Consider the following 14,075-nt stretch of genomic DNA (forward strand, 5'->3'; position numbering starts at 1 on the left):
AATTCTTTTGACCTTGAGGAGGAGAGAAGTATATAGCATAAAATACACACTAATGTGAGTATTCCCGCTGTGTAGATGTTAAAAAAAAAAAAAAGGCAATCTACTAAGTCTATTGGCTAGTCCATACTAGGAGCTAGATTTACTGGCTAAATTACAGACTCTTTTCTTCTCTGCCTTTCTACCATTAACCAGTAAATATATCCACTGTCATAAGATTTATGGAAGCCTTGCATTCTCCAGGTATGAAAATACTGTTTTCCTTGTTTGTGTCTGTGATCTTGTTCATGTTGCTCTCTAAGGACATAATTATGCCAAATAGGATTAGAATTTGTCAAGTTGTAACATGAATCATCAGAGTGAAATCCTAATGTAATTTTTTTCTTGTTGGGCCTTAGAAAATAGGAAGCTGTTCGTAGCTAATAAAATGTGACTGGAGAATATACAGCCTTACATCTTCTAATTGCTTGTGTCTAAAGCAAGTTTAATGTTTCTAAATATGAACAGTTTATTTATCTGAAAATTTGCTGTCTTGAACAGATGCACAAAATTTGTTTTTTACTATTAGTAGGTCTTATCTAACTATTGACACATGCAATCAAATATTAAATACTCACTGTCAGTAATACTTAGGAAGGTGAAGAATGTATAGGTGCTCAAATTACCACCCTGATTAGTGGTGTAAATTCCAAAATTATTATTTGGGAATGTTGTCTGTGGTGCCAGTGGTTATAGATGACAGAAGCTGCAGTGAGAAGATGGTTTAAAATCATTTGCTTCAGCACCCTATTTGTTTGTTCCCAAGTTAACCACTGTTGCTTGTTCAGAACTATTATGTAGTCATGAAGTTTTATATAAATCAAGGATTGTACAGCAAGATCCATTAGTATAACTTCTCATGTACAAGCAGTGAAGTCAGCAGGCTTGAATTTAGCTTATTGTGTTTTGTTGCTACCTTTTCCAATTCACTGTCCAAGAGGCATTTTTATTTTTTAGGACAGATTATATTTGAATTTTGAACCTAAAGTCAAGTTATCATGCATTAAGGTGATGCTCTCAGAAAAAGAGGAGCTGTTCTGTATTTTTTTCATATATATATACATATGAATATATAGGAATGTGAATTGTTTCCATCTGAACCTCAAATTATTCAATTTCAATAAACTGATGGTTTATGAAGAGACCAGAGGAGCTCCCCTGTTAGTAACCTCTCCAAAACGATAGTGTTTAGTCTTTGTCTGGGATGAATTAGATGGGGATTAACAGGTAGACATTTTAGTTTCAGGGTTCCATTTTAATGCAATTATGTAATAATACATATGGAGATTTACATACAGTAATTATATATCATTATATATAAGAATATGACTTATATGTAATGAAAGAGATGTTTTGTGTATAATACCATGATGGGAAATAAAGAGGAGCAATCTCTGACAATACAGAGCATGTGTACTGTGATCATCAGGAAATACAAACTTTTAATTTAAATATAGATAAAAGGAGATGGCAGTTCTTTTAGGTGGTTGCTGAGCAACTTTTTTGCATTAAAATATTTATATTCACCAGAAGAACAGCATTCTATGCTTAAAAACAATCCTTTGACATACATCTTTAAATCAGCTTCAACATCAAATACTACTTCTTGTCCAGTTAAATATGTAGCTTACCTCTTGCCTATACAGAAAACAGTAATGTATTTTAGTTGTGTATTTATTATATTTTGAGGTTTTGTGTATGTGCATAGTTATTGTGGTTTCCTATTGATTTCTGGTCACTGAAGGATTAGTAAGCTGTTGAGTGTTGTGATAAGAATAAAAACACTACCAGGAGGAATTTAAGGTCTGTGAAACCTCAGCGTTATGTACTTATTGGTGGTGATATATAGTCAGATCTTCTTTTGATTCTTATTTATTTTTAAATCTTTGGGATGGGCAAGTACAGCAGAATTGGTATGTATGCAGGTTTTGAACAAAGAAGCTACTTGCTCTGTTTCAGCAAACAGGAAATTTTTACATGTTCATACAGAAAGCAGAAAAGCAAAAGGGGTCATATTGACTGGCTTGTTTTGTTGCCAAGCCATAGTTCTACTGCTTAATTGTAACTACAAAGCTAGCATTTTTCTTATCCTCTTGATATCTATGCCTTTCAATACAACATAAAAATATACAGTGGTATTGGAAACCACTTAGTCACAAATGTACTTTATTTTACCTTATAGAAGTCTAACAAAATTACTGTTTAAAGTTACAAATCCCATTTCAAACAGAAGCTGCCAGCATGACTGGAAATAACCTGCATTCAAGCTCAATTAATAGAGGAGTTGCTATTCTAAAGGCATTTCTCAAAACTTGTGTTCTTTTTGCTTCTCTCTGGACCTTGGCTTGCCTTAATCTTTTCTAGGCAATTAGAAATAGTTTTGTAAAGTTCATCTAACTTCTTCCCAGGGCAAAGTTTCCTGTGCATACTTTTTTTCAGAATTGCAAGGAGTATCTTTTATAAAATACTATTCTGTTGAAAATTTGTAGATTATATTTAAAGAAACTTTTCCACAATAATGTGACATCTTTCAGGTTTCTCCATATGTCAGTTATTTTAAATTCTATTTCATTTTACTTTTTTTTGTCAGTAGTTCAGTGCTAGGAGAAACTTCAAAAAAACTTCAAATTAAACAAGTATTATTTGAACATGACTTTTTTTTAAAATAAAAACTCGCTTTAGTTATACAGAAATTTACACACCAGATTATTTGGATGACACTGTGGAAAACAAAATCAAATTCTCCCTAATCTGTTACTGACTTTCATCTCTTGTTTCTTAGGATTGAATTCCATAGAACTTTTTATGTCAAAGAATCCTTTGCTATATGCTTCAACACAAATTAAGCGCTTGTAAGATAGCTTTCAGTGATAGAGTCCTTCACCAGTGATTAACAAATATGTCTTCATAGCAACTGCAAGAAGCAAGAATTTTGCCTCTTCATGCCTCAGTCATATGCCTCCAACTAAGTTTTTTTAACGTACTCACCTGACTACTGTGCACAATATATAGGATGTTGAAAAGAAGCCACAGTATTTTCTCATCTTACAGAGGAGCATAGAATGAGTTATAAGGCTGTCGTTTTGCCTTTGGTTATATTGAAGAAACAATGTTTTAATGTTAATTATCTGAATGAATTAATGAAAATCATCATATATTGATATACTCGGTTATGTAAAGCAAGACTAATGATAAATAGACATGAATTAATCCACATAAGTAATTTGGAAATCTTAGTTATGTGTGGCTTTTTGGAAAAGCAAACAACAAAGCTGCTGAAGTATGTTAACTGAGCTTGGCAATGAAAAGAAACTAGAAAGTGATTATTTTCTTCTTTTTTTCTAAATTCCTCCCAGTGTTTTCTGTTTGTTTGTTTGTACCTTAAAATATGTTAGCAAATACCTGAGTGAATCTAAATTAAAGGTCATTTCTTTGGAGGGGATGAGAGAGGAACAGAGCAGTCCTCAGGCTGCCTCATGCCTGTGCCTTCAAGTAAGTCATTTCACCACATCCTGACAATTTGGCCAATAAGCAGAATATTTTTGGTGCAGCAGTAGACTTCAGTTCAGCAAACTCTTGGGAATTCCACAACTGGTTGCAATTAAAAGTGCTCAGAGTTTGAAAGTCCACTTTCCAATGATAGCTCCATCATAGCAATCATAGCAGCTTGCTAGGCTACTGATAGCTTATCAGTGAGCAAGGCACAAGAATGAAAGAATGGGCTTACTTAAAGCATATATTTATAATAAGAAAAGATCAGAAAATATTCTAATTATTTAGAACTGCAGTTAATAAGGATCATCTTTACCCGTTCCAGTTTGTTTAGCATGTCTAGTAAGCCTATGTAAGCTCTTCCTGACTTTGATGTCAGAAAGAATTCCTATAGGAACTCCTAATTTTTTTAAATAGCAGATGGAGTAATGCAGAATTGCTCTGAACAACCTATACCTTTTATAAGTCACAGCTAACTGATACAGTTCTCTGCCCTTGAGAAGATTTTTTTTTTTTGGTTTGTGTTGTTGGTTGGACATCTTATACTCTCATGTAATGTTCCTCTGTCTGTCCCAGCTTTCCCAGGGTTCTTTGGTTAAGTTTTCTGGTTTGTTTTGAAGCTGCAGGCTGCTTTCTCTGTGTGTAGTTTCCTTAAAACCAAACATTGGAACTTCATAAATAATATACAGATATATTTGTATGCTGTGTACATATGAAATATCAATGGCACAAGCTTCTTTGAAGATCCTTGCTAGCTTGTTCTGAATTTTGTATAGACATTGCAAATCGTGCAAGCGTTCCTTCTCTGTTTCTCTAACAGAAAGTTATTAAAGTGATCAGAGAGTACATCACACCTAGGTTAAATTCTGAATAATGATGAGGCTGAATCCTTCATTAATAGTACGTGAGAGGTAGCCTGGGTTTGGCAGAACTCATGTGGCTGGGTTTGATCTGGATGTCATTAGTCATGTGCACCTATCTCACAATTCAGGTATTACTTTCAATTTTGTTCTTGCGTAGTAAAGGGGATGTTACAAAGGTATTGTACAGTAATGGACTACTTTGTTATTAAGACTTTGAGGATCATGTTGTTTCGTTCCGGTGTCATATAAAGATGACGTATTAAATGAAATATTCTGGTTTGTGTAATATTTTGGTAATCTCCATTTTACACTTTGATACGATGGGAGAGGATGATACAAAGGGTTCTTGTTTGTAGGAAAAAATGTGGGGAAGAATTGGAGAAATGAGTTTCCCATGTGAAAACATTCCATTCAGTGCAGAAAATGTTGCATAACCTTATTTTCCTTCCTTTCTTCTCACCCCATCTAATTTTCCTGTTTTTCTTTTTCTTGATTTTATTGTTCTTTCCCTAAAGTAAGAACAAAGATGACTTGTGAAGATTCTCAATAGTGGTTTTTTTAGAATTATTTTGTTAATTTTCTTAACCGCCTTTGGTACAGTACAATAAACTTTTGTCAAAAACCTGCATAATCTTGATTTAGTTTTTCTTTTTTCCAGATGTTTTATTTTAACCTATAGTCTTATTAATAGAGTCTAGATTTAGCTTCAAGTGAAAATGTAAAGCTTTGGGACTTACAAGAAATTATTTGTTATCTGGAATCCATGGAGATTTTGGGTAGAAGTTCAAAGCTTGCTTAATACTTATGGTTACATGTTCTGAAATTATTCTTTACAGTCTTTGACTATAAACATTTGTGCCCTTTCTACATGTATTATTTTGTATCTGTGGTGCTTTAAACATTACAATTAGGCAGTGAAAAGGTGAGTTCTGGCACAGGACTGAGCTCAGTACAAATATAAAATTACAAGTGTTTCTTAACTGAAAAATAGGCGTGCTTCTCATTGTGTCCTATGCAGCTGCACTGCTTTTTTTGTGTCAATGAAACTGTTAGAGAATTTAAATTTTTGTTCTGTAATTGTACAGCGGGTATACCACTTTGTTTTATGAATACCTTTAAAAAGCAGGAGACACATTGCGTTCATCTGACAAACAAATACTAGTGTCTACCACCATGTAGCAGAGAAAAATCTCCCTTTAAGTAAAAAATGAAATAATATGACAGAATAATAGTAGTGGAGAAAGTGGGGGAAAGGGTAACCTTTCTCACAAAAGAAGTTTTTAAGCTAAACGTTGTTCAAGTGTTTGCCCTAACAATCCCTTAAGGGTTTTTTTAGCAGCTACCTGAAATGGCCACCAAAGAATAAATTCAGAAACCATGGTCCTCTGTTAGGAATGCCTTGCTTGTATCCTGCAGTGGAGAGTTTGTCTTAAGACCAAACAAAAACAGGTAGTAGACTGAACTTCCCATGATGAGACAGGAGAGCGATGAGCTCTCAGAACTAGGAATTGGACCTGTTTACAAATTATGATCAGTAAATCTGTTAAGGGCCACTTGAAAGTATACAGAGTATAGAATTATGTGATTGTGTTCCTCTGTTAGTTCCAGGTCCTCAGCATGTAGAGGATGGTATAGAAGCCTTTGGTACTTAATGTAATACTGAGTAGAAGTCATGAAAGAATCAGTGCAGAGATTGTTGGTCGCAAGAGGGAGGATCAGCTGACGTTGAAGTGTTTGTTGGCTGTACATATGTTCGTACTGCTTTCATTTATGCTTTCATTTGCTGTAGCCTCTCTTCCCTTTGTAGTTTTGCTTGGAGAGAATTTGTTTTACCTTGTTTCTTTCTGCTTCCTTTCCTGTGAAAACACTAGGGAAAAGAAAACAGACAGGTGACAGACATTTGTTAGGCGTTTCACACAAACCACCAGCAAAGTATACTTTTTAATGCTTTGGGAGATCTTTGAGAGGAAAGAATAAAACCACTGGGCTGCTTCTCCAGTCTACAAGTATCTATAGATGAATTTATTTTCTCAGAGAAGCTGCATTGTATTTGTAGTGTCAATAAAATTAGCAAGGACGTTTTCCTGCTGTCTCCCTTTTTAAAGTAAATATCAACAGAAAATGGTATACTGTGTTTGAAACCATACTGGAAAAAATCCAGGCAGTCTTTACATTACGAAGGGATATCAAAGTTGTAGTGGCTACATATCTCCTATTATGCTTTCCTAAAAATCAGTGGTTGGAGACTGGCACCAAGTTCCTGGCATCAGGGCACGACATTCCAAGTGATAACCTACCATACCTTTAGGAAAGCTTTTTACCTAGATTTTCCCATGTTCCCTATACATCTGTTTGTGGCAGGAGGAGTCAGAAATCACTCCGATCCAATCTAGTAGTTAGTTTATTGGATCCTAAGCACTTAATTTAGGTATGTAAAATATGTAATAAGTACAGATGGATTGGAGGTCAATACTATTTCCTTAAAGTTAGTATTTCCTTCCACTTAAAGTTAGTATGTGATAAAAAGATTATCACTTAAGCTTACTATACGTATCTTAAATGTTACGTCCATGCAAAAAATGTCACTTATCAACCCATCGATGTCTGGTGTCAGGTAAGGGATCCCTCAGCCTCCAGGGGTAGCCTTGAGAGGCGTCCCTTCTCAATGGGAGATCACTGCCACACAGCCAGCTGCTACAGAGGGAGAGCTCAACAGACCCTGACGGCTGCAGCTATTTATACTGTAAAGTGGTTGATTTTTAGTCACATTTTCTGCTGTGTTAGTGCAGTTTTGGCTGCCTATCAGCCCAGTCTCCAGCCAAACCATTTTTTGGGGGATTGGTGCTGAGTTCTCGCCGATAGCCTCACACGATAAGATTGACTTTGATTAGGCCTACTTGCTGAGCGTCTGCCTGGCCAAATTTCAGTTAGTTCAAACAGGAGAACATCCGTCACACTACTACGCATCAAAAATTCTTCCTGTTATTCTCAAGTCATGGCAAATTCTAAATTAATATTCTTCAAATTCCTAGCAATTTCAGCCTATGTAATGTAGAGGTGCTGTTAACGCAGGCATTGGAGCACCTCACATATGAGGAGAGGCCAAGTGAGAACTGGTTTTGTTCAGCCTTAAGAAGTAGGATCCCTGCTGCTGTCTACAACCATCTAGTATGCAGGTATGGAGAAGGCTGAGCCAGACTGCTTAGTATCAAATTCTTTATTTTCCTTTCATACGGAATAGCCATTTTAATTTGTGCAGTTTGGTGTATGTACCATATGGGTACATGTACACTGAGTGCTGCACGAGTGGAGAAGGAGAAAATAGTTGTGATAACCACCTTTTATATTGAAAATAGATTAAGGTAATCTGTCCAGACTTCAATTCATCAAATAAGTACTACAACCATGTATTTGACTTTCAGAATAGGAAACAGCATTCATGCTTGAGAACACTATTAAAAACTTTACTGTCTTCAGTGTCTTTTAAAATGAAATAATGAAAAACGGGTTTTTTCTTTGCAGTGCTTGCTCTCTCAGCCAAAGTTCTGGGCCATTCAGACGTCAGCCTTGCTCCTTCGGACTAAGCTTGAGAAAGGAAGTACTCGCAGAATGGAACGGGCAATGAAGCAGACTCAGGTAAGATTTCTGAACTGCCTTGTTATAAATAGGGGTTCTTTATATATCAAATGGAAACAGGCAGGAACGAGGAGCTTCCGCAGTTCCTCTCTGCAAAGTGCACAGTGAGATAATTTACTAATTATGTATTCAAATTAGATGCATAAACCACAAATCCTTTTATGTCTTCCAGTCTTGAGATAAACTCTTACATATACGAGTAATAACTGGTCATTTTCTTGCAAAACGTGTCATTTTTTTGAAAGATTGAAATGAAAATCTGTTTTCTTACCTCTAGTTTCTGACTTCTGATCTGGGGAGTTTTTTATGTAGAAGTTCATGAATGTAAAGATGCTGTTGCTATCCTATTTTTTAATAGTTTTTACTCATGTAAGTAATCTGTAGAAAACACTTAAACTTGTAAATAGTCACTGGTATTGTGAGAACAGGAAAACGCATTTGTGAATAAAGCAGCATTTCCAATTTACTGTTTTCATGTGATACTTAGTGATTAGTATTTTTGTTGCAAATTTGAGGCAGTGATTAAATAATCTGGCTCCAAACAAAGAGAAGATCAGTTTTCAAATACAAAAAGAAATTTTAAAATTCTGAAATGTGTCAGCTAATAGGATTTATTTAAAAAATAATTTTTTCAAAGGAAGGGTCTATAGGCTATATAAAGATTTATTTTATTTCCCTTCATATTGCAGAGTTTTGTTATCCATTTGTCATCTTTATGCTGTTAAGCCTTGTCACTCATGAACAGAAGGCATTTCTATATGTCCGTCAGTCAACAGTCCTGCTGACTACAACAGCCAGGAATGTATGAAACGTAGGATTATGGTGCTGTGTAATTAAATCTTGAAAAGTTGATGTCTCATTTAAAATCATTATGGATGCATGGATCTTTAAAGGAGTGCAGCTTGGATGTGCTGCTGCCTTTTTCTTCAGCTGAGGAGGACATAGAGTTGCTATAGTGGAATTTCCTGGGGCAGTAGGAGAGTGTCAAGGAAGCCAGGATTCCAAGTCTGGGAGATGTAGCATCTGACAGCAATGGGAAGCGATCTCAGGATCTTTGATGCCCTAAGCCATAAAAACAGTTGGAGTGTCTCCAATGTTTTTGTCTAGCTTGATTAAACCTGAGTACTGGAAATTGTTATGCTATACAGTTTGACAGTCTCATGATGGAAATCTTTGTGAAGGGGTTATCGTTACAAGTACATTTATCTGACTTCATCATGTGCTGCAAATGCAGTAATGTAAGGATTTGATTTGCATTTCAGGAGGTGACCTCACAGTAGACGCAGAATCTGTGGTTTTAAATATTATCTTTAATCTTAGGGTGTTTATGTTTTCATAAAATTTTCTAGATGTTTGAATATAATGGCATATTTGTGTTGATTTGGTACGGTATCAAGCTCAGTTTCCAAAAATAGTTAAAAGTTGTTTAAGGATTGATATGTACTAAATTAATCAAATAACTTGAATAACTTTCCATTTAAGGTTTTCATTCCTGAGTTCCATCAGATCAGAACTTGATATCATGGTTTCTAACAGTTCTAAGAAGGAACCAGAAGCCATAGGGTGAATGATGTTATTTTCATATATCATCTTCATGAAGATGCCAAAGAGCTAGCAAGTTCTGTAGCTATTTATCAGTAGAAAATGGATTTCAAAACCATAGCATTTTCATACAAATGGTTTTTGTGGGGGTTTTTTGTTTGCTTGGTTTTGTTTGTTTTACAATTTCACATTCACTAGTTCAGGTTGCTGTAGAAAGATTAGATATGGAAGATTAAAGGAGAAGGTAGCTGTAAATATGATTGGATCCTCCCGCCTGTTGTTTGCAATATCAAATTTTTAAAGTAATTATAAAAATTCTTGTAAGACGGCTTGAATAAGAAGTGGGAAACTAAATCCTCTAAGTTTAACTTCAGGGTTGTCTGAAGAGCGCATGAGCCCTTATAGGCTCTGACTTATTGATGCTGGGACTCTCCTGTCCTCTTCTACTGTAACTCTCCTTCCTTTCCTCAATTCCACCGTTAACTGCTTCGATGCTGGGTCTGCAAATCCTTCTAACCGGCTGATAAGCACCTTTTTAAATTAATATCGCTGCGCAGGCCTGTGCTGTTTTCAGCCCGAAAGCAAGCCAGGCTACATTGCTGGTTTCTCAAATAAAGGGGTTTTTGGCTACTTTTTTTTATGGGCCTGGCTGTGTTTGTTTAACTTACTTTAATTATTTGAAAATAATTGCAGCTATTTTTGAAATGAAGGTATATTGGTTGCATTTAGCTGCCACACTCCAAGTATTAAATATATCCCTAATTTACGTTAAAAAGTTTTTATGAAATTATTTTGTAAGTATTTTTTTCTAACTGGAAAGTTTCAAAAGGAATTGGAACGATCATTTGCAAAACCTTTTTATGATTACTTTAAAAATCTGAACTACAGATAATGTAGTCTTTGGAAGAAGTTTTAAAATTATCATTCTGCGTACTCTGGAACAAACTTCAGCTAGTAGCTAACTGGAAATGAGGAGCTGAGATTTTTTTCTTAACTTGTTCTGGATGCTATTCGTTGTCTCTGTCCAGCTTTTGCCTAAATGAGGTTTGGATCCACAAGAATAAAGTTAAAGATTTCTAAAGCCAGTACTTTTTTCAACCATTTTTCTAAGAAAAGGAAACAGTATTTGAGAGCTAAAACAGTTATTTTACGTTCCACTAGAATATTTAATCATGACCAGTATAACATATATTGAAATCTGGATCAAGGTACTGCCAACCAAAATGTGTCTCTGGACACAGTATGATGTTTTAAAGGTTGGGTGTTCGGGTTTTTTCCGTATGGATGTAGGTGAGGGAGGGTGAGAAGTGCTAGAGTGTAAAGAAAGGGAAGACGGGGAAGGAGAAAACAGGAAGAAAAAGGGATTGGTTTTGATAAATAGCTCTCCCCATAAGCAGAAACCTGCCATTTCTACATCAGTTTTTGGATCTTGAACTGCCTTCTGTTGTAAGAAAGTAATTCAGAAACTATTAATAGTGGAAAATGTGTTGGAATAAGCTGTTAAGCCACAAATTACTGCTGAAAGTGCAGCCAGAGCTCAAGTAATAGGATGGGGGAGAAATAAGGAATTTTGAGTGGTCTAGGAGCTATGAAAAAAGAGAAAAGGGAGGGGTGATTTAACAAGTAAAAACAAACCAGTATAAAGCACATAAGAAACTACAATGGGATGCTATCTTTTGATACATGAAATCAGTGTACTATTCCATTCCATTGGATTTTTAAATATTTTTAGGAATGAAGGAAAATGAATTAAAACGCCATGCTTTGTACAAAGGATGGTGGGGTAGAAGTGGGAGCATCATTACTGCTGGATTACGTAGGCAGTGAAAAAGGGGAAGCTGCCATGTGCCTGGTACACCAGTAGCCTGCTCAGGTTTATCCTACAGTGACTTGTTACAGCTGCTTCCTGGGTGGTTACACTGGCTACCTCTATGCTTGCAGCTTTTATCAGCTTGTTATGTCCCCTTTTCTGATTGTATTTTCTGCTGCTTACTGCACCTGGTGATAGCATGCCTGTAAGCTAATCACTTTGTTTTCCTAACACGCGGTACGACGTACGTTGTATTTCATATGGTTCTCTCTTGCTTGCTTTTCTTGGCAGCAAAGGAATTTGCCTCTTAAGGGGAGAGAAACGTGTCTTGAAAGGGTGTTTTTAATAAGACTTCAGGAGAGCTGGGAGTAGACTAGCAATATCATAGGCTAATCATTACGTCTAAGATTGAAAGGTCACATGAGATCTTGTTTTATATCCTTAGTCATACACAGATGTATGTGGTTGGGAATTCTGTGTCAACTGCCCTGTAATTTTCACTTAAATAATACTTCAGAGTGTCATTTTTCTCTAGCAACTCATGTTTTTCTATGGGTATGAAAAGGGGAAATAATGATTTTTTTGTTTGTTTAAATTGTTCTTATTATAGAAACATGCTAATTGGTGTTCAAGTCCTTTAAATCTGAAAAGAGTTTATGTACACCTATAGAAAGAAAAGGCTGTATAGATCTAACGGAACTGGCGTCTCGAGCTCTATGAGCCTGAATGCAACTTTGCATTCTGTTATTTTCACACTGATTGTCTTTAAATGGTTATGCAAGAAAGTTATGTCATTTATCATAGAAATATATCCTTTTTATTTTCAAAACTAAACTGTCACCTCCTTGCCAACTTGCTCCCTGTGCTTTTCTTTATTTGGTGGTTGTTCTACATTGGCCAAATTCAACATTTAAGGGAAGAATTCAGAAAGGAGAGGGGAGCAGTCTTCCTCCCACTAGGCTGATCTAGAGAGGTTTGAGGCTAACAGATTTTTCCCGCTTCTTTTACTTCTCAAGTCATATATCTTTCTGATCAGACCTCTCAAGACCATGGTTGGAGCAATATAGAGAAATTTTTACTATGACCAATGGAATGACAGCACTTGTCTGTTCAGCTAAACTGTCACAGCACTATACTAGGAGTTCCTATTCCTATTCTTTAACCCCCTCCTGTACTCTAGGAGTACATTAAATGAGATTGTAATAGTTGCTTTTAGTAGTGTATGGAATAGAAGAGGGGAGGAAGGAGGAAAATAAATTTGTTTCACATGAAGCTGAAAGTTTTAACAGAAAGTTACTGAGGTCTGTGAGATGCACTGGTGAACAAGGAAGTGAATTAAATCTCTCTTTTAGGAGGGTAATAAGTGGAGGACACACCTGCTCTATCCTGCAGAGATGTTGCATTGGTATCCCAACAGTTCTCAACTCTTATGAATTGTATTTATTTTTAGAACACATGTTCCAAAAAGTGTTTAAAAAGAGGAGAAAAGCCAAGTGTCTTTATAAAACCTTTCCTTAATGAATTCTACGCAAGGTCACAAGGTCTCCAGAACCCTAGAAATAAACCTTATTACTTCAGAAAGCAATCACAAGAGAGAGTGGCCTCTTGGTAATAGTTATGATTTCAGTCTCAAGACACACATTTCCAGAATGTATTCCAATTTGCTTAAGCAGATGACAGATTTGACAGAAGATGTTACATGACACAAGCGATTCTGGGGATACACTGAACTCATTAGCACACTTCAAAATAATTAATGTGGTGGTGCTTGGCTCCCTCTGTTTTTCTTCCACTATGCAATTATGGTTTGTGTTGGAGAAAAAAAAATAAATCTGAGATCCAGTCTGCCAAGAGTTATTCAGTAATAACTGAAGTGTTTTTGTACCACTGGAGAAAAAGAATATTGAATAGTATAATTTTCTCAGTAATGATTTCTGCCTAGAAGTTTTCTACTGCAGTGTTGTATTTGCCAGTTTGGATCAGCGCTATTAGCTGGTGTGGGGAAAAGAATGAAACCATTCTTTCTGTGCTAAGGTTTCTTCATATTTTCTCAGCTAGTACATTTAAAGTACAAACCTTTTTGCTCATTTGAGAATTATGTTCAATACCTGAGCTGTTCCACTTCGAGTGTCAATGCACTTTCTAAAAGCAGCTGAAAGTACTAAGCCTCCCATTTTTTCCACATTTCCTATTGAATCTTAGCTCTGAAAGCATTTACCTTTCTCCCTTTAGAATCTCTTCACTCAGTGTCCTGACAATTTGAATGATGGTATTAGGAGTCATAATGTCAGATAGGAGAATCCTTAAGCCATATTGAACAGTAATATTACACTTTTTTTATAGACAAAGTGATGACAACAAGTTGCAAAGAAAAATATGAATATCAAGAGATTCCAGGACAAAACACTCACATCTTTCTGCCTAAGCTTTGCACTGGAAGGCCTAAACATTATAATTATTTTAATTCCTTAGTTCTTTGAAGTTGAGCTTAAGTTCCACATGTAATCAGAGCAGATGCAAGGCATGGAGGACATGTTATACCCATGTATTGCTAAATTGAATAGATGAATCTTTGCAGTTGTTGCTTAATTTGAATAGATGAATCTTTACAGCTGTATGTCATAAATATCATTGCAAATCTGGAGATAGGTGTTCTGAGGTAAGCTAACAAACCATGTTCTGAAATGGCCCAGTAC

At 35.8% G+C, this 14,075-nt stretch overlaps 1 protein-coding gene across 1 annotated transcript in view; it reads left to right on the forward strand.

Moving 5' to 3' along the window:
• TTC27 (tetratricopeptide repeat domain 27) overlaps positions 1-14,075 on the forward strand; it is a gene marked incomplete at both ends in the record, with an annotated part of 167,242 nt that overhangs the window by 99,436 nt on the left and 53,731 nt on the right. Inside the window, one exon of the mRNA XM_081998456.1 lies at positions 7,914-8,027. Coding sequence (XP_081854582.1) covers positions 7,914-8,027 — 114 coding nt within the window. The remainder of the gene's footprint in view (positions 1-7,913; positions 8,028-14,075) is intronic.

Source organism: Phaethon aethereus, assembly GCF_964289735.1.
Source record: "Phaethon aethereus genome assembly, chromosome: 3".
NCBI classification, from domain to species: domain Eukaryota; kingdom Metazoa; phylum Chordata; class Aves; order Phaethontiformes; family Phaethontidae; genus Phaethon; species Phaethon aethereus.